This window comes from Oncorhynchus masou, chromosome 12 (assembly GCF_036934945.1).
Source record: "Oncorhynchus masou masou isolate Uvic2021 chromosome 12, UVic_Omas_1.1, whole genome shotgun sequence".
Lineage (NCBI taxonomy): Eukaryota > Metazoa > Chordata > Actinopteri > Salmoniformes > Salmonidae > Oncorhynchus > Oncorhynchus masou.
In genome coordinates this window covers 11,520,828-11,547,104 of record NC_088223.1, presented here as the reverse complement: position 1 = coordinate 11,547,104, position 26,277 = coordinate 11,520,828, and the positions used below count along the sequence as shown (strand labels likewise).

The 26,277-nt window shown below is 49.9% G+C and overlaps 1 protein-coding gene across 16 annotated transcripts in view; it reads left to right on the top strand.

The window, feature by feature from the left end:
* The window catches only part of LOC135549547 (CLIP-associating protein 2-like), a 152,072-nt gene that overhangs the window by 111,670 nt on the left and 14,125 nt on the right, over positions 1 to 26,277 (top strand). For 5 of the 16 annotated variants that reach the window (XM_064979593.1, XM_064979605.1, XM_064979602.1 and 2 more), the window contains 14 exons: positions 3,260 to 3,424; positions 4,688 to 4,732; positions 6,761 to 6,868; positions 10,345 to 10,407; positions 11,207 to 11,310; positions 11,992 to 12,015; positions 12,140 to 12,295; positions 12,623 to 12,714; positions 12,924 to 12,987; positions 13,453 to 13,515; positions 16,278 to 16,441; positions 16,705 to 16,783; positions 21,438 to 21,581; positions 21,734 to 21,877. In XM_064979593.1, coding sequence (XP_064835665.1) covers positions 3,260 to 3,424; positions 4,688 to 4,732; positions 6,761 to 6,868; positions 10,345 to 10,407; positions 11,207 to 11,310; positions 11,992 to 12,015; positions 12,140 to 12,295; positions 12,623 to 12,714; positions 12,924 to 12,987; positions 13,453 to 13,515; positions 16,278 to 16,441; positions 16,705 to 16,783; positions 21,438 to 21,581; positions 21,734 to 21,877 — 1,415 coding nt within the window. The remainder of the gene's footprint in view (positions 1 to 3,259; positions 3,425 to 4,687; positions 4,733 to 6,760; positions 6,869 to 10,344; positions 10,408 to 11,206; positions 11,311 to 11,991; positions 12,016 to 12,139; positions 12,296 to 12,622; positions 12,715 to 12,923; positions 12,988 to 13,452; positions 13,516 to 16,277; positions 16,442 to 16,704; positions 16,784 to 21,437; positions 21,582 to 21,733; positions 21,878 to 26,277) is intronic. The other 11 variants (XM_064979608.1, XM_064979599.1, XM_064979607.1 and 8 more) reach the window with 9 other exon arrangements.

Genomic DNA, 26,277 nt, shown 5'->3' with positions numbered 1-26,277 from the left:
TCCAGTATGGTCTGTGTATTCTAGTATGGTTTGTGTATTCTAGTATGGTTTGTGTATTCTAGTATGGTCTGTATAGTCTGTGTATTCCAGTATGGTCTGTGTATTCCGGTATAGTCTGTGTATTCTAGTAGGGTCTGAGTGTTCCAGTATAGTCTGTGTATTCTAGTATGGTTTGTGTATTCTAGTATGGTCTGTATAGTCTGTGTATTCTGGTATAGTCTGTGTATTCCAGTATAGTCTGTGTATTCTAGTATGGTTTGTGTATTCTAGTATGGTCTGTATAGTCTGTGTATTCTGGTATAGTCTGTGTATTCCAGTATAGTCTGTGTATTCTAGTATGGTTTGTGTATTCTAGTATGGTTTGTGTATTCTAGTATGGTCTGTATAGTCTGTGTATTCTAGTATGGTTTGTGTATTCTAGTTTGGTCTGTGTATTCTAGTATGGTCTGTGTATTCTAGAATGGTCTGTGTATTCTAGAATGGTCTGTGTATTCTAGTATGGTCTGTGTATTCTAGTAGGGTCTGTGTATTCTAGTTTGGTTTGTATAGTCTGTGTATTCCAGTATGGTCTGTGTATTCTAGTATGGTTTGTGTATTCTAGTATGGTTTGTGTATTCTAGTATGGTCTGTATAGTCTGTGTATTCCAGTATGGTCTGTATATTCTAGTATGGTCTGTATAGTCTGTGTATTCCAGTATGGTCTGTGTATTCTGTGTATTCCAGTATGGTCTGTGTATTCTGTGTATTCCAGTATGGTCTGTGTATTCCGGTATAGTCAGTGTATTCTAGTAGGGTCTGAGTGTTCTAGTATGGTCTGTATAGTCTGTGTATTCTGGTATAGTCTGTGTATTCTGGTATAGTCTGTGTATTCTGGTATAGTCAGTGTATTCTAGTATGGTCTGTGTATTCTGCGTGTGTGTGGTGAAATAGATTAATTTGATATGTTTCAGTTGTGTAGCGAAAAGGTTTTCTCACTCGGGTCACATGACCCGCTCTTTCCATACATTTGACTTTCACACCTGTTCTCGTCTGTCTTTGAGGAAGGACTAGAGGTTGACCGTTTCAACGCGGATACCGATTATTGGGGGACCCAAAAAAAAAGCCGATACCGATTAAATCGGCCAAAATTGTAATTTTGTTTAAAAAAATGTAATAATGACGACAATTACAACAATACTGAATGAACACTTATTTTAACTTAATGTAATACATCAATCAAATCAATTTAGCCTCAAATAAATAATGAAACATGTTCAATTTGGTTTAAATAATGCAAAAACAAAGTGTTAGAAGTAAAAGTGCAATATGTGCCATGTTAGAAAGCTACCGTTTAAGTTCCTTGCTCAGAACATGAGAACATATGAAAGCTGGTGGTTCCTTTTAACATGAGTCTTCAATATTCCCAGGTAAGAAGTTTTAGGTCGTAGTTATTATAGGAATTATAGGACTATTTCTCTCTATACCATTTGTATTTCATTAACCTTTGACTATTGGATGTTCTTATAGGCACTTTAGTATTGCCAGTTTAACAGTATAGCTTCAGTCCCTCTCCTCGCTCTTCCCTGGGCTCGAACCTGGAACACATTGACAACAGCCACCCTCGAAGCAGCGTTACCCATCGCTCCACAAAATCCGCGGTCCTTGCAGCGCAAGGGGAACAACTACTTCAAAGTCTCAGAGCGAGTGACATTTGAAATGCTATTAGCGCGCACCCCGCTAACTAGCTAGCCATTTCACATCGGTTACACCAGCCTAATCTCGGGAGTTGGTAGGCTTGAAGTCATAAACAGCGCAATGCTTGAAGCACAACGAAGAGCTGCTGGCAAAACACACTAAAGTGCTGTTTGAATGAATGCTTACGATGCTGCTGCTGCCTACCACCGCTCAGTCAGACTGCTCTATCAAATCATAAACTTAATTATAACATAATAACACACAGGAATGCGAGCCGTAGGTCATTAATATGGTCGAATCCGGAAACTATCATCTCGAAAACAAAACCTTCAATGTTATGTCATAATTATGTAAAATTCTGGCAAATTAGTTCACAATGAGCCAGGCAGCCCAAACTATTGCATATAAACTGACTCTGCGTGCAATGAACGCAAGAGAAGTGACACAATTTCACCTGGTTAATATTGCCTGCTAACCTGGATTTATTTGAGCTAAATATGCAGGTTTAAAAATATATACTTCTGTGTATTGATTTTAAGAAAGGCATTAATGTTTATGGTTAGGTTCACGTTGGAGCAACGACAGTCCTTTTTCGCGAATGCGCACCGCATCGATTATATGCAACGCAGGACACGCTAGATAACTACACATGGTTGATGATATTACTAGTTTAACTAGTGATTATGATTGATTGATTTTTATAAGATAAGTTTAATGCTGGCGAACAACTTACCTTGGCTTCTTACTGCATTCGCGTAACAGGCAGTCTCCTCGTGGAGTGCAATGTAATCAGGTCATTATTGCATTGGACTAGTTAACCGTAAGGTTGCAAGATTGAATCCCCCGAGCTGACAAGGTGAACAGCTGTCATTCTGACGCTGAACAAGGCAGTGAGACCACCGTTCCAAGGCCGTCATTGAAAATAAGAATGTGTTCTTAACGGACATGCCTCGTTAAATAAAGGTGTAAACAACAACAACATTGTCGTCAAAAATGACCGATTTCCGATTGTTATGAAAACTTGAAATCGGCCATTCCGATTAATCGGTCGACCTCTAGTTAGGACATCACAAAACTCAAGCATGTGTAGATCTGTGTCAGTCACAAGGCATTATGGGCTGTGATATATTGTACTCCATGTCATCATTTGGGAATAAACAAACGACCCACCGAAATGATGACGGTCCCAAGATGGCCGCCAAAGCTGGTCTCCTGTCTGAAAAAAACTCCTAACCCTGGAATCAAAATGGCTAAAGTTCCATGGAGTCCATTCACCATGTTCCTACACACATCGAAGTCCCTTCTGATCTGCTAACCAGACCTGGGTCAATAATACACTCAAATACTTTCAAAGACTTTTAGTTACACTTGGGAATAATATTTCCAAAAGGTAAAAGCTCCCAAGCTAAGTCACGCGCACCTCGTACTTCTAAGTGTTGGCCATATGTATTAAATTGAACCCAGATCTGATGCAGACATGGTGATGGTGCTCGGGGATGTTGTTGTGCCGTAGACAACAGGGTCTCATGACCAGTGTGTGTTCTGTGTTTGTAATTCTCCCCCCTCCCTCCCTGTGTCTCTCTAGCCGGCAGTCGGAGTGGTTCCCCGGGTCGCGTCCTGACCAGCACCGCTCTGAGTACTCTGGGTTCTGGAGCCCAGAGGGTCCTAGCTGGGGCCGGAGGGAGACGTAGCCGCATCCCCCGCAGCCAGGGCTGCTCACGAGACTCCTCCCCTACACGCCTGTCTGTCGGTGAGTATAGCTCACACACCCCGAGCCGGTCCCCAAGCCTGTCCCCAAGCCGGTCCCCAAGCCTGTCCCCAAGCCTGTCCCCAAGCCTGTCCCCAAGCCGGTCCCCAAGCCTGTCCCCAAGCCTGTCCCCGAGCCGGTCCCCAAGCCGGTCCCCGAGACGGTCCCCAAGCCTGTCCCCAAGCCTGTCCCCGAGCCGGTCCCCAAGCCTATCCCCAAGCCGGTCCCCGAGCCTGTCCCCGAGCCGGTCCCCAAGCCTGTCCCCAAGCCGGTCCCCAAGCCGGTCCCCGAGCCGGTCCCCAAGCCTATCCCCAAGCCGGTCCCCGAGCCTGTCCCCGAGCCGGTCCCCAAGCCTGTCCCCAAGCCTGTCCCCAAGCCGGTCCCCAAGCCTATCCCCAAGCCTGTCCCCAAGCCGTCGCCTCTTCCTTATTCCACAGGATGTATTGATTTTTATCTTTGTTATTTCTAAACCAATAAAATCATCCCCCCCCCCCATTGTCCTGCTTCTGTTTGTTCCTGCTCACGCCTGATTGGCTAAGGCCAAGAGATTGACATCTCTCTCTCTCTCTCTCTCTCTCCCTCTCACACACACTGTGTTTCTGCGTGCATCTCACTCTGGCCTCCTACCTTTTATCGTTGTCATGACAACTTGATCAATCCCCACCAATCGCATGCTTCCCTTATCGCCGCATGGTTTGTGATGATGTCACAGATCAGTCCATTCGTTTCTCCCGACAACTTTGAAAGAAGGAACTCTTTTAATGCTGAACTCTATTTTACTCCCTCTGTCTTTCTCCTCTCTTTCTTCTCTCTTTCCTCTCTTTCTTCTCTCTTTCCTCTCTTTCTCCTCTCTTTCCTCTTTCTCCTCTCTTTCCTCTGTCTCCTCTCTTTCCTCTTTTTCCTCTTTCTCCTCCTTCCCCTGTCTTCCTCATCTCCTTCCTCTGTTTTCCTCATCTCCTTCCTCTGTCTTCCTCATCTCCTTCCTCTGTCTTTCTCATCTCCTTCCCCTGTCTTTTTCATCTCCTTCCTTTCCTCCCTCTTTCTCCTCTCCTTCTTTCTCCTCTCCTTCCTTTCTTCCTTTCCTCCCTGTCTTTCTCCTCTCCTTCCTTTCATCCCTGTCTTTCTCCTCTCCTTCCTTTCATCCCTGTCTTTCTCCTCTCCTTCCTTTCCTCCCTGTCTTTCTCCTCTCCTTCCTTTCCTCCCTGTCTTTCTCCTCTCCTTCCTTTCCTCCCTGTCTTTCTCCTCTCCTTCCTCTGTCATCTCTAGCTCCCTCCAGTGTTAGTTCCATCTCCAAAGCAACGAGCAGAGGAGGTAAGAACTCTCCGACTCATCCCTCTAACAACCCCACCTCTGCCTGCGTCCCTCCACCCCTCCATCTATATTCACCCCTCGATCTATATACACCCCTCCATCTATATACATCCCTACATCTATATTCACCCCTCCATCTATATTCATCCCTCCATCTATATACATCCCTCCATCTATATACATCCCTCCATCTATATTCATCCCTCCATCTATATACATCCCTACATCTATATTCACCCCTCCATCTATATACATCCCTCCATCTATATTCATCCCTCCATCTATATACATCCCTACATCTATATTCACCCCTCCATCTATATACATCCCTCCATCTATATACGTCCCTCCACCTCTCCATCTACACTGCTCAAAAAAATAAAGGGAACACTAAAATAACACATCCTAGATCTGAATGAATGAAATATTCTGGTGGCTGACTAAATACTGTTTTGCCCCACTGTACATCCTCCACCCCTCCATCTTCATGTCTCTCTATATACATCCTCCATCTTCATGTCTCTCTATATACATCCTCCATCTTCATGTCTCTCGAAATACATCTGTCCGCCCCTCCACCTCTCTCGACAACACTTCTCACTCTCTCCGTCCCCCTCCATCTCTCTCATACCACTATCAGGCTGTTGCTCACCGCCTCAAAACACCAGAATCCTCCTCTAACCTCTGAACTCATCGCTGTGTGTCATGGCGATGGGTTGCCATGGTAATCGTGGTGACAATTTGCATTTTGCCACTAACCAATTGGCCGCAGATGTGAATGACGCGTCATAGGATCGGTGAAGCTTCATTGGTTCCCCATTACGCTTCCTTAGGCTGTGGTTAACTCTGATTGGTGCATGGGTGTCCTGGCTCTGGCCAATGAACAGTCAGGATGAGCATGATGCTTATTGGATAAAAACGGATCCTCCCCCCTCATCCCCCTCCTTCATCTACTTCTCATTTCCTCCGTGTGTGTGTGTTCGCGTGAGTGTGTGTGTGTGTGTGTGTGTGTGTGTGTGTGTGTGTGTGTGTGTGTGTTCGCGTGAGTGTGTGTGAAAGTAAAACAAGCAGTAGGCTTGGGCAGTATCCAGATTTCATACCGGCAATGGACACGAAGCTCTATTTTCAAACCCCACTGACTGAGCCTCTGTAAACCGAAAGGTTAAGAATGCTAACAAGTAAAATCACATAGCAAATGCTAACGAGCACGTTGCGAACATCTTACGCAGTCTCTGGCATAAACTATTTGCAGAACAGACATCCCAGCTCATAAAGTTATACAAGTAAACAAAAAAAATGCTACTCACAGTTTGCTGCACATAACAAATATTAAACAGCAAGACTGTTGATTCTCTGCTGTTACCTAGAGAAGCTTGATTTTGCACGAAGCTAACTAGCTACTAAATTAGCAAACCAATTTCCCAACTGCAGAGCATTTAGCTCATTGTAGACAGTTGACTGAATATCTATAAGATATCCAGCTGGCTAACATTTTAGTTGTGATTTCTATACTGCAACTAGATCACCATGGCGCATGCTGCCTGACAGTAAGTGACTCACAAGGCTCCGGTCTCTCGTTGTGTGACTGTAAACAAACAATAATAACAATAATAACATATTGTACAAGTTGACTGCAGGTTTTTACTTTAAAGTAGCTCCAAATACTCAAATGTATGAAAAATGAAATAAAAACATTTGACCATTTCCAAATAGCCGGTATACCGCCCAAGCCTAGGGTGAAACATGACATTTCAGAGCCCAGCAGTCCTGCGCTCTCTAGGGCTGTGTCTCAACAGTCTGTGGCTTTCTCTGTAACACATTATTGAGACTCACCCATCGAGCCAGAAGAGCTGTGCACTTATTCAGTCCTGTCTATCAGTGTCACTCTATCGGTCTCTCTCTCCTCCCCACTCTCTCTCTCGCTCTCCTTCCTTTTCTCCTTTGTCCTCTCTGTCTCTCTTTCTGCTTCCCTTACCCTCTTGCCCCCCCCCCCCCCCCCCCCCCCGGTATATTATCATGGCACTGCAGCTCGGGGCAGTCGTATTCCTCGCCCCAGTATGAGTCAGGGCTGCAGTAGGGAGGCCAGCAGAGAGAGCAGCAGAGACACCAGCCCTGTGCGTTCCTTTACACCTCTGGGTGAGTAACACACACACACACATCATTGACACCATGTAGTCACACACACACACACACACACATCATTGACACCATGTGGTCACACACACACACACACATCATTGACACCATGTAGTCACACACACACACACATCATTGACACCATGTAGTCACACACACACACACACACACACATCATCGACACCATGTAGACACACACACACACACACACACACACACACACACACACACACACACACACACACATCATTGACACCATGTAGTCACACACACACACACATCATTGACACCATGTAGTCACACACACACACACATCATTGACACCATGTAGTCACACACACACACACATCATTGACACCATGTAGTCACACACACACACACATCATTGACACCATGTAGTCACACACACACACACATCATTGACACCATGTAGTCACACACACACACACATCATCGACACCATGTAGACACACACACACACACACACACACACATCATCGACACCATGTAGTCACACACACACATCATCGACACCATGTAGTCACACACACACATCATCGACACCATGTAGTCACACACACACACACACACACACACACATCATTGACACCACGTTTTAACACACGAACAAAACCATCATTATGGAACAACAACTGACCTCCTTGCATACATTTGATCCAACGTCAACACATGCTAGGCTTTGGAGGTCGTCATTAGACTGTAGAGGCTTTGGAGGTCGTCATTAGACTGTAGAGGCTTTGGAGGTCGTCATTAGACTGTAGAGGCTTTGGAGGTCGTCATTAGACTGTAGAGGCTTTGGAGGTCGTCATTAGACTGCAGAGGCTTTGGAGGTCGTCATTAGACTGCAGAGGCTTTGGAGGTCGTCATTAGACTGCAGAGGCTTTGGAGGTCGTCATTAGACTGCAGAGGCTTTGGAGGTCGTCATTAGACTGCAGAGGCTTTGGAGGTCGTCATTAGACTGCAGAGGCTTTGGAGGTCGTCATTAAACTGCAGAGGCTTTGGAGGTCGTCATTAGACTGCAGAGGCTTTGGAGGTCGTCATTAGACTGCAGAGGCTTTGGAGGTCGTCATTAGACTGCAGAGGCTTTGGAGGTCGTCATTAGACTGCAGAGGCTTTGGAGGTCGTCATTAGACTGCAGAGGCTTTGGAGGTCGTCATTAGACTGCAGAGGCTTTGGAGGTCGTCATTAGACTGCAGAGGCTTTGGAGGTCGTCATTAGACTGCAGAGGCTTTGGAGGTCGTCATTAGACTGCAGAGGCTTTGGAGGTCGTCATTAGACTGCAGAGGCTTTGGAGGTCGTCATTAGACTGCAGAGGCTTTGGAGGTCGTCATTAGACTGCAGAGGCTTTGGAGGTCGTTATTAGACTGTGGAGGCTTTGGGGGTCGTTATTACACTGTAGATTGCGTACCCAGACCAGCAGTGCAGGGAGCATGCCTCAACTCTAAGGTAGATTATTCCCAGCCGTTTAGACAACCTGGGCTAGCTGATGGAATACCGTCAGCCGCTGTAGGGAAGTAGAACTCTTAGAGGGCTACTAACCACACACACACACACACACACACACACACACACACACACACACATCATCGACACCATGTAGTCACACACACACACATCATCGACACCATGTAGTCACACACACACACACACACACACACACACACACACACACACACACACACACACACACACACACACACACATCATCGACACCATGTAGTCACACACACACACACACACATCATCGACACCATGTAGTCACACACACACACACACACACCATCGACACCATGTAGTCACACACGCACACACACACATCATCGACACCATGTAGTCACACACGCACACACACACATCATCGACACCATGTAGTCACACACGCACACACACACATCATCGACACCATGTAGTCACACACGCACACACACACATCATCGACACCATGTAGTCACACACGCACACGCACACACACATCATTGACACCATGTAGTCACACACACACACACACACACACATCATCGACACCATGTAGTCACACACACGCACACACACACACATCATTGACACCATGTAGTCACACACACACACACACACACACACACACACACACACATCATCGACACCATGTAGTCACACACACACACACACACACACACACACACACACACATCATCGACACCATGTAGTCACACACACACACATCATCGACACCATGTAGTCACACACACACACACACACATCATCGACACCATGTAGTCACACACACACACGAACAAAGCCATCATTATGGAACAACAACTGACCTCCTTGCATACATTTGATCCAACGTCAACACATGCTAGGCTTTGGAGGTCGTCATTAGACTGTAGAAGCTTTGGAGGTCGTCATTAGACTGCAGAGGCTTTGGAGGTCGTCATTAGACTGTAGAGGCTTTGGAGGTCGTCATTAGACTGTAGAGGCTTTGGAGGTCGTCATTAGACTGTAGAGGCTTTGGAGGTCGTCATTAGACTGTAGAGGCTTTGGAGGTCGTCATTAGACTGTAGAGGCTTTGGAGGTCGTCATTAGACTGTAGAGGCTTTGGAGGTCGTCATTAGACTGTAGAGGCTTTGGAGGTCGTCATTAGACTAGAGGCTTTGGAGGTCGTCATTAGACTGCAGAGGCTTTGGAGGTCGTCATTAGACTGCAGAGGCTTTGGAGGTCGTCATTAGACTGCAGAGGCTTTGGAGGTCGTCATTAGACTGCAGAGGCTTTGGAGGTCGTCATTAGACTGCAGAGGCTTTGGAGGTCGTCATTAGACTGCAGAGGCTTTGGAGGTCGTCATTAGACTGCAGAGGCTTTGGAGGTCGTCATTAGACTGCAGAGGCTTTGGAGGTCGTCATTAGACTGCAGAGGCTTTGGAGGTCGTCATTAGACTGCAGAGGCTTTGGAGGTCGTCATTAGACTGCAGAGGCTTTGGAGGTCGTCATTAGACTGCGGAGGCTTTGGAGGTCGTCATTAGACTGCGGAGGCTTTGGAGGTCGTCATTAGACTGCGGAGGCTTTGGAGGTCGTCATTAGACTGCGGAGGCTTTGGGGGTCGTCATTAGACTGCGGAGGCTTTGGGGGTCGTTATTAGACTGCGGAGGCTTTGGGGGTCGTTATTACACTGTAGATTGCGTACCCAGACCAGCAGTGCAGGGAGCATGCCTCAACTCTAAGGTAGATTATTCCCAGCCGTTTAGACAACCTGGGCTAGCTGATGGAATACCGTCAGCCGCTGTAGGGAAGTAGAACTCTTAGAGGGCTACTAACCACACACACACACACACACACACACACACACACAGTTGCTGCATGGTTCTGGGCCTCACTTTCTCTCACACGTAAGTGTGTGTTTAAACGGTGGGTGGGGGAGGGGGTGTTTCTACGTGTGTCTGTGTTTCTACGTGTGTGTGTGTGTGTCGTTGATGGTTGCAGCATCGCGCCACTACTCTCGCTCCACCGGAGCTCTCCACACCGCCGACGCTTTAGGGGCCGCAGGTGAACAATGAGTACCTCTCTCTCTCTCTCTCTCTCTCTCCATCTTCTTGATTCCTTCTCTTTTCCGTTCTCTAGATCTTTTCGTTATTTTTCTTTGTTCTCCGTCATCGCCTCTTCCTGGACCTCAAGCTTCCGCCACCCCGTTCAGTTGCCGCGACAACCATTTTGTCTCCATTCCCACGATGCATTTGTAGCTGTGTCTTCCCTCGCTCATCGATTTTCCTGATTTTAATCCCCGCCTCCCATCGACACGGACATGCCCCCGCACAGTGTCCTCCATGTATGTTTGTTTGTTTGCTTGTTTACTCCCATCATGCTTTGCATGGAAGTTCACAGCTCTTGGGGTCAAGGTTCATTTGGTTATTTATTCACCATACCATCTAGCTGGGGGGAGGGGGAGTTTATGTGATCGGGGAGGTCGGAGGGAGGTCTGATCTGGTGGAAGGGTGTGGGTGAGGTCAGTGGGAGAGAATGGGTGAGTGAGGGAGGGAGGGAAGAGGTTGGTGGGGGTGGGTGAGGTTAGGGGGAGGATGAGGACGTGGGAGAGAATGGGTGAGGCAGGGAAGAGGTTTGTGGGGGTGGGTGAGGTGAGGATGAGGAGGTGGGAGAGAATGGGTGAGGGAGGGAAGAGGTCGGGGGGTGGATGAGAATGGGTGAGGGAGGGATGAGGTTGTTGGGGTGAGGGAGGGATAGAGGGACGCGGTAAGAGGTGGTCAGGGTAGGAAGAAGGTTGTTGGATGACGTTGGAAGGGATTGTGTGTTTGACTGCATCTATAACGTGTCTCTCTCCTCCCTCCAGGGGCAGGGTACAGTATCAGTCAATCCAGCCATCTGTCATCGTCAGTCAGCACCATGAGAGTTCTCACTGGATCTGATATAGAGGAGGCCCTCGCTGACGCCCTGGTACACACACACACACACACACACACACACACACTAACCCAAGGTGGTATTCAAAGCCGGGGTCGCGACCCCTAGTGAAGTTATTTACATTTTAATAACCTAGATGAAAATGTAATGAATTGGAGGTTATTTGTTGATGTAAAAATGGAAATGTACAGATTTGAAGGAGCTGTCGTTAGATTTGGGCTATGGTGGAAAACATGGGGTCCCTGTTGAAAAGGTCTGAATACCACTGTACTTACTGTTGTGGGGACTGGTGACTAACCCCTGGTTCCTCTCGTTTTGACTAACCCCCGGCTCCTCTGTCGTGGGGACTAACCCCTGGTTCCTCTGTCGTAGTGACTAACCCCTGGTTCCTCTGTCGTGGTGACTAACCCCTGGTTCCTCTGTCGTGGGGACTAACCCCTGGTTCCTCTGTCGTGGGGACTAACCCCTGGTTCCTCTGTCGTGGGGACTAACCCCTGGTTCCTCTGTCGTGGGGACTAACCCCTGGTTCCTCTGTCGTGGGGACTAACCCCTGGTTCCTCTGTCGTGGGGACTAACCCCTGGTTCCTCTGTCTGGTTCCTCTGTCGTGGGGACTAACCCCTGGTTCCTCTGACTGGTTCCTCTGTCGTGGGGACTAACCCCTGGTTCCTCTGTCGTGGTGACTAACCCATGTTTCCTCTGTTTAACGCTGACAGCTGTTGGGGGACATAACATCCAAGGTCAGCTTCTCTAACTATGTGTGTTTGTGTCTCGTCTGTCTGCACATTTCTGTGTAATGTTGTATGTGTACGTACACGTTACAAAAAGGGCAAGTATGTTTCTCACCCCCCCTCCCCCCTGTAGAAGAAGCCAGCGCGGCGTCGCTATGAGAACTATGGGATGTATTCGGATGATGATGCTAACAGTGACGCGTCCAGCGCCTGCTCAGACCGCTCCTACAGCTCCAGGAACGGAGGAGTCATCCCTACGTACATGAGACAGACTGAAGACGTGGCCGAGGTCAGAAACACAAACCATTTGGAAGTAAATCTGTGATTTATTGGCAACGTATTGTAACGGTTTTGACTTGAGGTTATTATTTATAGGGGTGGCCAGGTAGGTTGTGCCTACCAGAGAAAACATTGGTTTCTCCTGTTGGTTTGGGAGGGTTCAGAAAATTTCAGGGCCGTCACAATATGCAAATAACATTCCCTTATTCCAATCATTTCGAGCACTTTTTGTTCAGATAACCCCCCCCCCTGTGCTTCGTGTGGATTCCTGGCTGAAGATTGAATCATTTATTTATTTAGGTTATTGTCATCCGTCCTTTAAACCTTTGTGCCCCAGGTATTGAACCGCTGTGCCAGTGCCAATTGGTCGGAGAGGAAGGAGGGGCTTCTGGGTCTACAGGCTCTACTGAAGAATCAACGCACCCTCAGGTCAGCCTATCACAACGCAGGGTTTCACCTGGCGGCCTATCACAACGCAGGGTTTCACCTGGCGGCCTATCACAACGCAGGGTTTCACCTGGCGGCCTATCACAATGCAGTCGAGAAAATGTTTATCCGATTGAATACATGCTAGCACAGCTGTATTCACCTTTTGTGTGTGTGTGTGTGTGTGTGTGTGTGTGTGTGTGTGTCTACAGTCGTGTGGAGCTGAAGAGGTTGTGTGAGATTTTCACCAGGATGTTTGCAGACCCCCACAGTAAGGTATGGATGCATGCACAGCTACCACACACACTTACACACAAATATACACACACACAGCATGTGCTGTGAGCAGCGGTATCTGACTGATTTCTAACGGCATGCCACTCCGGAGTCTGCGTGCGACCTCACTCCGCTAGCCAATGGGATTGCTCTCTCTCACTGTTCTTCAGCCTATCGGCTGGTTGTGCTGAACTCGCTCATGGCAACTCCTCCCCTCTTCCTCCCTGCGTGGTCTGTATAGGACTACACCGACTGCACACGCACTTCTGTCACATTCGCAGCCCCCCACGCCTCCCTTTCTTTCTGACTAACCCCGCCCACTACGTTTCGCTCCACCCCCCTCTAACGGCACTACCCCTTCCCTCCTGCCGTGGTTTAGAGTGCCCCCCCCCCCCACACAGTTAGTGTTCCCCTGCTGCCCCCAACTCCACCTCCTCGTCTGATAGTAGTGGTTGTGACTTTCAGCGAGAATCCGGATCTAAGGTCTATGGAACGGCAGAATCCGGTATAAGCTCAGCCTCCTTCAAGGTATACCTCAACGTCACAAACCTCTCTCTCTCCCCCACTCTCTCTCCCCCCCTCTTGTCTCCCACTTTTCTCTCTCTTCTCTCCTTGTTCTCTTTTCTCTGTCTTCTCCCTCCCTATGACTTTTTGTCCTGTCTCCCTCTCTCTCTGGTGTGTATAGAGACTTCTAGAAGAATCAGGAGGTTCTGATAAGAGGGCTGTAGTCCTGCTATGATGTCACAATACCACCTGTTTCAGTCCTAGTCTGCTATGATGTCACAATACCACCTGTTTCAGTCCTAGTCTGATATGATGTCACAATACCACCTGTTTCAGTCAGAGTCTGATATGATGTCACAATACCACCTGTTTCAGTCCTAGTCTGATATGACATCACAGTACCACCTGTTTCAGTCCTAGTCTGATATGATGTCACAGTACCACCTGTTTCAGTCAGAGTCTGATATGACGTCACAATACCACCTGTTTCAGTCCTAGTCTGATATGATGTCACAGTACCACCTGTTTCAGTCAGAGTCTGATATGATGTCACAATACCACCTGTTTCAGTCCTAGTCTGATATGATGTCACAATACCACCTGTTTCAGTCCTCGTCTGATATGATGTCACAATACCGCCTGTTTCAGTCCGAGTCTGCTATGATGTCACAATACCACCTGTTTCAGTCCTAGTCTGATATGATGTCACAATACCACCTGTTTCAGTCCGAGTCTGATATGATGTCACAATACCACCTGTTTCAGTCCTAGTCTGCTATGATGTCACAATACCACCTGTTTCAGTCCGAGTCTGATATGACGTCACAATACCACCTGTTTCAGTCCGAGTCTGATATGATGTCACAATACCGCCTGTTTCAGTCCGAGTCTGCTATGATGTCACAATACCACCTGTTTCAGTCCTAGTCTGATATGATGTCACAATACCACCTGTTTCAGTCCGAGTCTGATATGACGTCACAATACCACCTGTTTCAGTCCGAGTCTGATATGATGTCACAATACCGCCTGTTTCAGTCCGAGTCTGCTATGATGTCACAATACCACCTGTTTCAGTCCTAGTCTGTAGTGATGTCACAATACCACCTGTTTCAGTCCTAGTCTGATATGATGTCACAATACCACCTGTTTCAGTCCGAGTCTGATATGATGTCACAATACCACCTGTTTCAGTCCTAGTCTGCTATGATGTCACAATACCACCTGTTTCAGTCCGAGTCTGATATGACGTCACAATACCACCTGTTTCAGTCCGAGTCTGATATGATGTCACAGTACCACCTGTTTCAGTCCGAGTCTGATATGATGTCACAATACCGCCTGTTTCAGTCCTAGTCTGATATGATGTCACAGTACCGCCTGTTTCAGTCCGAGTCTGTAGTGACGTCACAATACCACCTGTTTCAGTCCGAGTCTGTAGTGACGTCACAATACCACCTGTTTCAGTCCGAGTCTGCTATGACATCACAGTACCACCTGTTTCAGTCCGAGTCTGTAGTGACGTCACAATACCACCTGTTTCAGTCCGAGTCTGTAGTGACGTCACAATACCACCTGTTTCAGTCCGAGTCTGATATGATGTCACAGTACCACCTGTTTCAGTCCGAGTCTGATATGATGTCACAGTACCACCTGTTTCAGTCCTAGTCTGATATGATGTCACAATACCACCTGTTTCAGTCCGAGTCTGATATGATGTCACAGTACCACCTGTTTCAGTCCTAGTCTGATATGACGTCACAATACCACCTGTTTCAGTCCTCGTCTGATATGATGTCACAATACCACCTGTTTCAGTCCTAGTCTGATATGATGTCACAATACCGCCTGTTTCAGTCCGAGTCTGCTATGACATCACAGTACCACCTGTTTCAGTCCGAGTCTGTAGTGACGTCACAATACCACCTGTTTCAGTCCGAGTCTGTAGTGACGTCACAATACCACCTGTTTCAGTCCGAGTCTGCTATGACATCACAGTACCACCTGTTTCAGTCCGAGTCTGTAGTGACGTCACAATACCACCTGTTTCAGTCCTCGTCTGATATGATGTCACAATACCACCTGTTTCAGTCCGAGTCTGTAGTGACGTCACCCGTTTCAGTTCACAGGTACTCTGACATCAGTCCGAGTCAGGAAGTGGTGTGTGTGTGTGTACACTGCACTCATATGTGTGTGCGCATGTGATGAGAGAGAGAGAGAGAGAGTGTGTGTGTGTTTTTCCCAGGATGCTAACTGTATGTTTCTCTCTCCTCCATGCCACTCCTTTGGAACTCTCTGTGTAGAGAGTAAGTCTGGACAACGTTTATTTTACGTTCAATTAACGTTTTATTAACGTTTGTGGTTGTGACACTAACCTGGTAATTTGATTGGCAACTAATCTCGAATTGATTGATTAATCGGCCGAATGGTAATATGACTGGGTGGCTAATTGAATGGTTTCCAAGGCAACCAGACTCACTCACTAACCCACCCGGTGATGTCACCCCTCACAGATGTGACATCACTATGACATCATCGCACCCTCCTGTGATTGGTGCTGTTCTGCAGCCGGCAGCCAATCAGCACGTGTGTTTAGTGAATTTCTGAATATTGATTGTGTATTGGTAAACGTAAATTTCAGCTTGTTGCACGCTGATTGGAGTGATTGATCGGTTGATCAGTGAGCGTAGTTGTCTGATGCATGGGACTCTGAGCTCCCCTCAGCCTGTCCCATAGGAGTCTGTTTGTTCCAATGTGTAACCCCCGTGTCCCCTGTCTCTCCCAAGGTGTTCAGTATGTTCTTGGAGACCCTAGTGGACTTTGTCCTGGTGCACAGAGAAGACCTGCAGGACTGGCTGTTCGTCCTGCTCACCCAGCTGCTGAAGAAGATGGGAGCTGACCTGCTGGGGTCTGTCCAGGCCAAGGTCCAGAGAGCACTGGACATCACACGGTCAGTCTCAGTGTGTGTGTGTGTGTGTGTGTGTAAAGTGTTTCGACGTGTGTGTGTAACGTAACGTGTGTGTATCTATATGGTGTGTGTGTAAAGTGTGTTTAACGTGTGTGTGTATCTATATGTTGTGTGTGTAACTTAACGTGTGTGTATCTATATGGTGTGTGTGTGTGTGTATCTATATGGTGTGTGTGTAAAGTGTGTTTGACGTGTGTGTGTAACTTAACGTGTGTGTATCTACATGGTGTGTGTCTCCCCTACAGAGAGTCTTTCCCCAACGACCTCCAGTTCACTATCCTCATGAGGTTCACTGTGGACCAGACTCAGACACCAAACCTCAAGGTACACAGCTGTGTGTGTGTAGGGGGGGGTTTTACGTGTGTAAGAGAGGGTGGGGGTGTTTTATGTGTGTGTGTGTGTAGGGGGGTTATTTTATGTGTGTGTGTGTGTGTGTGTGTGTGTAGGAGGGGTTGTTTTATGTGTGTGTGTGTGTAGGGGGGTTGTTTTATGTGTGTGTGTGTAAGAGGGGTTGTTTTATGTGTGTGTGTGTAGGGGGGTTGTTTTATGTGTGTGTGTGTAGGAGGGGTTGTTTTATGTGTGTGTGTGTGTAGGGGGGGTTGTTTTATGTGTGTGTCCTTTACATATGTAGAGTGAGATGAAACTGAGAGAAGATGGAGGGAGAGAGAGATGTAGGGAGGGTTGGAAGGCTGGGACAGCCTCATACTGTCTCAGTGACCACGGTAACACTGTTCTGACCTCATACTGTCTCGGTGACCACGGTAACACTGTTCTGACCTCATACTGTCTCAGTGACCACGGTAACACTGTTCTGACCTCATACTGTCTCAGTGACCACGGTAACACTGTTCTGACCTCATACTGTCTCAGTGACCACGGTAACACTGTTCTGACTTCATACTGTCTCAGTGACCACGGTAACACAGTTCTGACCTCACGGTTGTTAAACGCTGGTTCTTCCCACCCTGTCCCTGGACTCTGATTGGATACGACTGACACGCCTCCAATTAAATTCGCCAACCACTGTCTTTGCTCTTTGCAGTCTGATCCCCACCTTCCCTTCCTTCCTCACTCTACCCCCCCAACCTTCCCTTCCTTCCTCACTCTACCCCCCCAACCTTCCCTTCCTTCCTCACTCTACCCCCCAACCTTCCCTTCCTTCCTCACTCTACCCCCCCACCTTCCCTTCCTTCCTCACTCTACCCCCCCCCCCCACCTTCCCTTCCTTCCTCACTCTACCCCACCTTTCCTTCCTTCCTCACTCTATCCCCCCCACCTTTCCTTCCTCACTCTACCCCCCAACCTTCCCTTCCTTCCTCACTCTACCCCCCAACCTTCCCTTCCTTCCTCACTCTACCCCCCCAACCTTCCCTTCCTTCCTCACTCTACCCCCCCAACCTTCCCTTCCTTCCTCACTCTACCCCCCCCACCTTCCCTTCCTTCCTCACTCTATCCCCCCCCACCTTCCCTTCCTTCCTCACTCTACCCCACCTTCCCTTCCTTCCTCACTCTACCCCACCTTCCCTTCCTTCCTCACTCTACCCTTCCCTTCCTTCCTCACTCTACCCTTCCCTTCCTTCCTCACTCTACCCCCACCTTCCCTTCCTTCCTCACTCTACCCCCCAACCTTCCCTTCCTTCCTCACTCTACCCCCCCCCCCACCTTCCCTTCCTTCCTCACTCTACCCCCCACCTTCCCTTCCTTCCTCACTCTACCCCCCCCCTTCCCTTCCTTCCTCACTCTACCCCCCACCTTCCCTTCCTTCCTCACTCTACCCCCCACCTTCCCTTCCTTCCTCACTCTACCCCCCACCTTCCCTTCCTTCCTCACTCTACCCCCCCAACCTTCCCTTCCTTCCTCACTCTACCCCCCCCACCTTCCCTTCCTTCCTCACTCTACCCCCCAACCTTCTCTTCCTTTCTCACTCTACCCCCCACCTTCCCTTCCTTCCTCACTCTACCCCCCCCACCTTCCGTTCCTTCCTCACTCTACCCCCCACCTTCCCGTTCCTTCCTCACTCTACCCCACCTTCCCTTCCTTCCTCACTCTACCCCCCCCACCTTCCCTTCTTTCCTCACTCTACCCCCCCCCCCACCTTCCCTTCTTTCCTCACTCTACCCCCCCCACCTTCCCTTCTTTCCTCACTCTACCCCCCCACCTTCCCTTCCTTCCTCACTCTACCCACCTTCCCTTCCTTCCTCACTCTACCCCCCAACCGTCCCTTCCTTCCTCACTCTACCCCCCACCTTCCCTTCCTTCCTCACTCTACCCCCCCCCACCTTCCCTTCCTTCCTCACTCTACCCCCGCACCTTCCGTTCCTTCCTCACTCTACCCCCCACCTTCCCGTTCCTTCCTCACTCTACCCCACCTTCCCTTCCTTCCTCACTCTACCCCCCCACCTTCCCTTCCTTCCTCACTCTACCCCCCACCTTCCCTTTCTTCCTCACTCTACCCCCCCCCCACCTTCCCTTCCTTCCTCACTCTACCCCCCAACCTTCCCTTCCTTCCTCACTCTACTACCCCCCAACCTTCCCTTCCTTCCTCACTCTACCCCCCCACCTTCCCTTCTTTCCTCACTCTACCCCCCCACCTTCCCTTCCTTCCTCACTCTACCCCCCCACCTTCCCTTCCTTCCTCACTCTACCCCCCACCTTCCCTTCCTTCCTCACTCTACCCCCCCACCTTCCCTTCCTTCCTCACTCTACCCCCCACCTTCCCTTCCTTCCACACTCTTCCCCCCAACCTTCCCTTCCTTCCACACTCTACCCCCCAACCTTCCCTTCCTTCCTCACTCTACCCCCCCACCTTCCCTTCCTTCCACACTCTACCCCCCAACCTTCCCTTCCTTCCACACTCTACCCCCCACCTTCCCTTCCTTCCACACTCTACCCCCCACCTTCCCTTCCTTCCTCACTCTACCCCCCACCTTCCCTTCCTTCCACTCTACCCCCCAACCTTCCCTTCCTTCCTCACTCTACCCCCACCTTCCCTTCCTTCCACACTCTACCCCCCACATTTCCTTCCTTCCACACTCTACCCCCCAACCTTCCCTTCCTTCCACACTCTACCCCCCACCTTCCCTTCCTTCCTCACTCTACCCCCACCTTTCCTTCCACACTCTACCCCCCACCTTTCCTTCCTTCCACACTCTACCCCCCCACCTTCCCTTCCTTCCACACTCCCCCCCCCCACCTTTCCTTCCTCCCTCTATCCTCTCCCCTCCCTCACTCGATCCCCCTTCCCTTCCTCCCTCTATCCTCGCCCCTCCCTCACTCTATCCCCCTCACTCGATCCCCCATTCCTCCACCTTTCTTCCCTCTATCCTCTCCACCTCCCCTTCTAACCCACAGGCCGGCAGATTGACCAGGTCAACATGGCAATCTTACCTTCCAAATGCTTTGTATGCAGCCGGCAATACACTCATATCCCTTGTGGACCAGTTCGTACCCAAAACATTCTCCATTCAAGCAGCAACGGTGTCAATTTTCTCCTCAACTAGAGGTAATGCAGAGAAGAAAATCGGTGAAAATATGCCTACGTTCTCTACGTTCCACCACCATGCTAGAGTGGCTAATGTTACTTCCTGATGTTAGGCCCTGCATTCAGCTAGGGGTAAGATTGCAGATCGCTGCAACCTGATTGGCTGAATGCAATATGCAACATCCGGGACTAGCATTCCTAGGCATTAGCCACTCTAGCATGGTGGTGGAACATTGTTCCATAAAGAAAGTAGGCATATTTTCACCGTTTTTCTCAGTCTTCTCTCCTTTACATCTAGATGAGGAGGAAATTGACACCATTGCTGCCTAAATGGGGAATGTTTTGGGTACGAACTGGTCCACAAGGGATATGGGTGTATTGCCAGATTCATACAATGCGTTTGGACGGTAAGATGGACCATCAACCGCCGTCTGCCGGACTGTTGTCTGTCTCCCTCCCCCTCCCTCTCTCTGACGCGGTGCTCTCCTCTCTCTCTCTAAGCCTGTGGAGAGGAGGGGAACGTGTTGTGGGCGGCGCAGCGTTCAATTACTTCCCCCTGCTTCGAGAGTCACGCGGCGCGACGTTAAATTTCTCCCCTCTGCCGCGAGAGCCCCAAGGCACCACGCTTGCTGCTCTCTGAACGAGCAGGTCTCAGCCTGGAGCCAATCTTCCCAGGTCAGTGTGCCCAGGGGGGAGCAATTTTATGACGCGCACACTGAGGAGCAAGCGGTCGATGAGGTGTTTGGAATGGAGAGAGATGAGGTGTTTGGAATGGAGAGAGATGAGGTGTTTGGAATGGAGAGAGAGGGACAGATGGAGAGAGAGGGACAGGTGGAGAGAGAGGGACAGGTGGAGAGAGAGGGACAGGTGGAGAGAGAGGGACAGGTGGAGAGAGAGGGACAGATGGAGAGAGAGGGACAGATGGAGAGAGAGGGACAGATGGAGAGAGAGGGACAGGTGGAGAGAGAGGGACAGGTGGAGAGAGAGGGACAGGTGGAGAGAGAGGGACAGGTAGAGGGAGAGGGACAGGTGGAGAGAGAGGGACAGGTGGAGAGAGAGGGACAGATGGAGAGAGAGGGACAGATGGAGAGAGAGGGACAGATGGAGAGAATTAATGAAATGGAAAGAAAGAATGAATGGAATGAAAAAGACAACTGCTGAACAACAGTTATTCTCCTTAAGTTTTAATTTCTCTATATTGGTTCCTCCCTCCATGATGGCTGCGTGACTACAGCTGTGAAGCAGATGGGCATCCTACTGCAACCTCCATTGTTGCAGATGTCTGGCTGAAACTTCTACGGTTGACTTTGTATCACTGACTAGCTCTAACTAGAAGTAGTTTCAGTTCAGAGTTGAGGAACTCCTAGGATGATCTATGATCCACACAGACGGACAATGTCACACTTGACTGTATGAGTAAGTTGTCTTAACGTTTTATACTGTGTGTGTGTGTGTGTGTGTGTGTGTGTGTGTGTGTGTGTGTGTGTGTGTGTCCAGGTGAAGGTGGCTGTTCTGAAGTACATTGAGACCTTGACCCTGCAGATGGAGCCTCGGGACTTTGTGAACTCCAGTGAGACGCGCCTGGCTGTGTCTCGCGTCATCACCTGGACCACAGAGCCCAAGAGCTCCGACGTCAGGAAGGTACTGTACACACACATTTCTGGGAGCTACAAATGGTTGATTATTGGTTGTAGCGAACCGATTGGTTCCTGGTGCACATGTGCGTGGTTGGTGCGTGTTACAAAAAGGGCACGTGTGATTTTTCTTCCTCTTGCTCCCCCGCTGTGTTCCAGGCGGCCCAGTCCGTACTGATCTCCTTGTTCCAGTTGAACTCTCCAGAGTTCACCATGCTGCTGGCAGCCCTGCCCAAGACCTTCCAGGACGGAGCCACCAAACTGCTACAGAACCACCTGAGGAACACCGGCAACACTGCACAGGTAACTACACCTGGCCTTAGCTGTATCCCTCCCAACAGGTAACTCCACCTGGCCTTAGCTGTATCCCTCCCAGCAGGTAACTCCACCTGGCCTTAGCTGTATCCCTCCCAACAGGTAACTACACCTGGCCTTAGCTGTATTCCTCCCAGCAGGTAACTCCACCTGGCCTTAGCTGTATCCCTCCCAACAGGTAACTCCACCTGGTCTTAGCTGTATCCCTCCCAGCAGGTAACTACACCTGGCCTTAGCTGTATTCCTCCCAGCAGGTAACTACACCTGGCCATAGCTGTATCCCTCCCAGCAGGTAACTACACCTGGCCTTAGCTGTATCCCTCCCAGCAGGTAACTCCACCTGGTCTTAGCTGTATCCCTCCCAGCAGGTAACTACACCTGGCCTTAGCTGTATCCCTCCCAACAGGTAACTCCACCTGGCCTTAGCTGTATCCCTCCCAACAGGTAACTACACCTGGCCTTAGCTGTATCCCTCCCAGCAGGTAACTCCACCTGGCCTTAGCTGTATCCATCCCAACAGGTAACTACACCTGGCCTTAGCTGTATCCCTCCCAGCAGGTAACTCCACCTGGCCTTAGCTGTATCCATCCCAACAGGTAACTACACCTGGCCTTAGCTGTATCCCTCCCAACAGGTAACTACACCTGGCCTTAGCTGTATCCCTCCCAACAGGTAACTACACCTGGCCTTAGCTGTATCCCTCCCAACAGGTAACTACACCTGGCCTTAGCTGTATCCCTCCCAGCAGGTAACTCCACCTGGCCTTAGCTGTATCCATCCCAACAGGTAACTACACCTGGCCTTAGCTGTATCCCTCCCAACAGGTAACTACACCTGGCCTTAGCTGTATCCCTCCCAACAGGTAACTCCACCTGGCCTTAGCTGTATCCCTCCCAACAGGTAACTACACCTGGCCTTAGCTGTATCCCTCCCAGCAGGTAACTACACCTGGCCTTAGCTGTATCCCTCCCAGCAGGTAACTACACCTGGCCTTAGCTGTATCCCTCCCAACAGGTAACTCCACCTGGCCTTAGCTGTATCCCTCCCAGCAGGTAACTACACCTGGCCTTAGCTGTATTCCTCCCAACAGGTAACTACACCTGGCCTTAGCTGTATCCCTCCCAGCAGGTAACTACACCTGGCCTTAGCTGTATCCCTCCCAACAGGTAACTACACCTGGCCTTAGCTGTATCCCTCCCAACAGGTAACTCCACCTGGCCTTAGCTGTATCCCTCCCAACAGGAAACTACACCTGGCCTTAGCTGTATCCCTCCCAACAGGTAACTACACCTGGCCTTAGTTGTATCCCTCCCAACAGGTAACTACACCTGGCCTTAGCTGTATCCCTCCCAACAGGTAACTACACCTGGCCTTAGCTGTATTCCTCCCAACAGGTAACTCCACCTGGCCTTAGCTGTATCCCTCCCAACAGGTAACTCCACCTGGCCTTAGCTGTATCCCTCCCAACAGGTAACTCCACCTGGCCTTAGCTGTATCCCTCCCAACAGGTAACTACACCTGGCCTTAGCTGTATCCCTCCCAGCAGGTAACTCCACCTGGCCTTAGCTGTATTCCTCCCAACAGGTAACTCCACCTGGCCTTAGCTGTATCCCTCCCAACAGGTAACTCCACCTGGCCTTAGCTGTATCCATCCCAACAGGTAACTACACCTGGCCTTAGCTGTATCCCTCCCAGCAGGTAACTCCACCTGGCCTTAGCTGTATCCCTCCCAGCAGGTAACTCCACCTGGCCTTAGCTGTATCCCTCCCAGCAGGTAACTACACCTGGCCTTAGCTGTATTCCTCCCAAAAGGTAACTACACCTGGTCTTAGCTGTATCCCGCCCAACAGGTAACTACACCTGGCCTTAGCTGTATCCCTCCCAACAGGTAACTCCACCTGGCCTTAGCTGTATCCCTCCCAACAGGTAACTCCACCTGGCCTTAGCTGTATCCCTCCCAACAGGTAACTCCACCTGGCCTTAGCTGTATCCCTCCCAACAGGTAACTACACCTGGCCTTAGCTGTATCCCTCCCAACAGGTAACTCCACCTGGCCTTAGCTGTATCCCTCCCAACAGGTAACTCCACCTGGCCTTAGCTGTATTCCTCCCAGCAGGTAACTACACCTGGCCTTAGCTGTATCCCTCCCAACAGGTAACTACACCTGGCCTTAGCTGTATCGCTCCCAGCAGGTAACTACACCTGGCCTTAGCTGTATTCCTCCCAGCAGGTAACTACACCTGGCCTTAGCTGTATCCCTCCCAGCAGGTAACTACACCTGGCCTTAGCTGTATCCCTCCCAGCAGGTAACTACACCTGGCCTTAGCTGTATCCCTCCCAGCAGGTAACTCCACCTGGCCTTAGCTGTATCCCTCCCAGCAGGTAACTACACCTGGCCTTAGCTGTATCACTCCCAACAGGTAACTACACCTGGCCTTAGCTGTATCCCTCCCAACAGGTAACTACACCTGGCCTTAGCTGTATCCCTCCCAGCAGGTAACTACACCTGGCCTTAGCTGTATCCCTCCCAGCAGGTAACTCCACCTGGCCTTAGCTGTATTCCTCCCAGCAGGTAACTACACCTGGCCTTAGCTGTATCACTCCCAACAGGTAACTACACCTGGCCTTAGCTGTATCCCTCCCAACAGGTAACTACACCTGGCCTTAGCTGTATCCCTCCCAACAGGTAACTCCACCTGGCCTTAGCTGTATCACTCCCAACAGGTAACTACACCTGGCCTTAGCTGTATCCCTCCCAACAGGTAACTACACCTGGCCTTAGCTGTATCCCTCCCAACAGGTAACTCCACCTGGCCTTAGCTGTATCCCTCCCAGCAGGTAACTACACCTGGCCTTAGCTGTATCCCTCCCAACAGGTAACTACACCTGGCCTTAGCTGTATCCCTCCCAACAGGTAACTACACCTGGCCTTAGCTGTATCCCTCCCAACAGGTAACTACACCTGGCCTTAGCTGTATCCCTCCCAACAGGTAACTACACCTGGCCTTAGCTGTATCCCTCCCAGCAGGTAACTCCACCTGGCCTTAGCTGTATCCCTCCCAACAGGTAACTACACCTGGCCTTAGCTGTATCCCTCCCAACAGGTAACTACACCTGGTCTTAGCTGTATCCCTCCCAACAGGTAACTACACCTGGCCTTAGCTGTATCCCTCCCAACAGGTAACTACACCTGGCCTTAGCTGTATCCCTCCCAACAGGTAACTACACCTGGCCTTAGCTGTATCCCTCCCAACAGGTAACTACACCTGGCCTTAGCTGTATCCCTCCCAACAGGTAACTACACCTGGCCTTAGCTGTATCCCTCCCAGCAGGTAACTCCACCTGGCCTTAGATGTATCCCTCCCAACAGGTAACTCCACCTGGCCTTAGCTGTATCCCTCCCAGCAGGTAACTACACCTGGCCTTAGCTGTATCCCTCCCAACAGGTAACTACACCTGGCCTTAGCTGTATCCCTCCCAACAGGTAACTACACCTGGCCTTAGCTGTATCCCTCCCAACAGGTAACTACACCTGGCCTTAGCTGTATCCCTCCCAGCAGGTAACTCCACCTGGCCTTAGCTGTATCCCTCCCAACAGGTAACTACACCTGGCCTTAGCTGTATCCCTCCCAACAGGTAACTACACCTGGCCTTAGCTGTATCCCTCCCAACAGGTAACTACACCTGGCCTTAGCTGTATCCCTCCCAACAGGTAACTACACCTGGCCTTAGCTGTATCCCTCCCAACAGGTAACTACACCTGGCCTTAGCTGTATCCCTCCCAACAGGTAACTCCACCTGGCCTTAGCTGTATCCCTCCCAGCAGGTAACTACACCTGGCCTTAGCTGTATCCCTCCCAACAGGTAACTACACCTGGCCTTAGCTGTATCCCTCCCAACAGGTAACTACACCTGGCCTTAGCTGTATCCCTCCCAACAGGTAACTACACCTGGCCTTAGCTGTATCCCTCCCAGCAGGTAACTCCACCTGGCCTTAGCTGTATCCCTCCCAACAGGTAACTACACCTGGCCTTAGCTGTATCCCTCCCAACAGGTAACTACACCTGGCCTTAGCTGTATCCATCCCAACAGGTAACTACACCTGGCCTTAGCTGTATCCCTCCCAACAGGTAACTACACCTGGCCTTAGCTGTATCCCTCCCAACAGGTAACTACACCTGGCCTTAGCTGTATCCCTCCCAACAGGTAACTACACCTGGCCTTAGCTGTATCCCTCCCAACAGGTAACTACACCTGGCCTTAGCTGTATCCCTCCCAACAGGTAACTACACCTGGCCTTAGCTGTATCCCTCCCAACAGGTAACTACACCTGGCCTTAGCTGTATCCCTCCCAACAGGTAACTACACCTGGCCTTAGCTGTATCCCT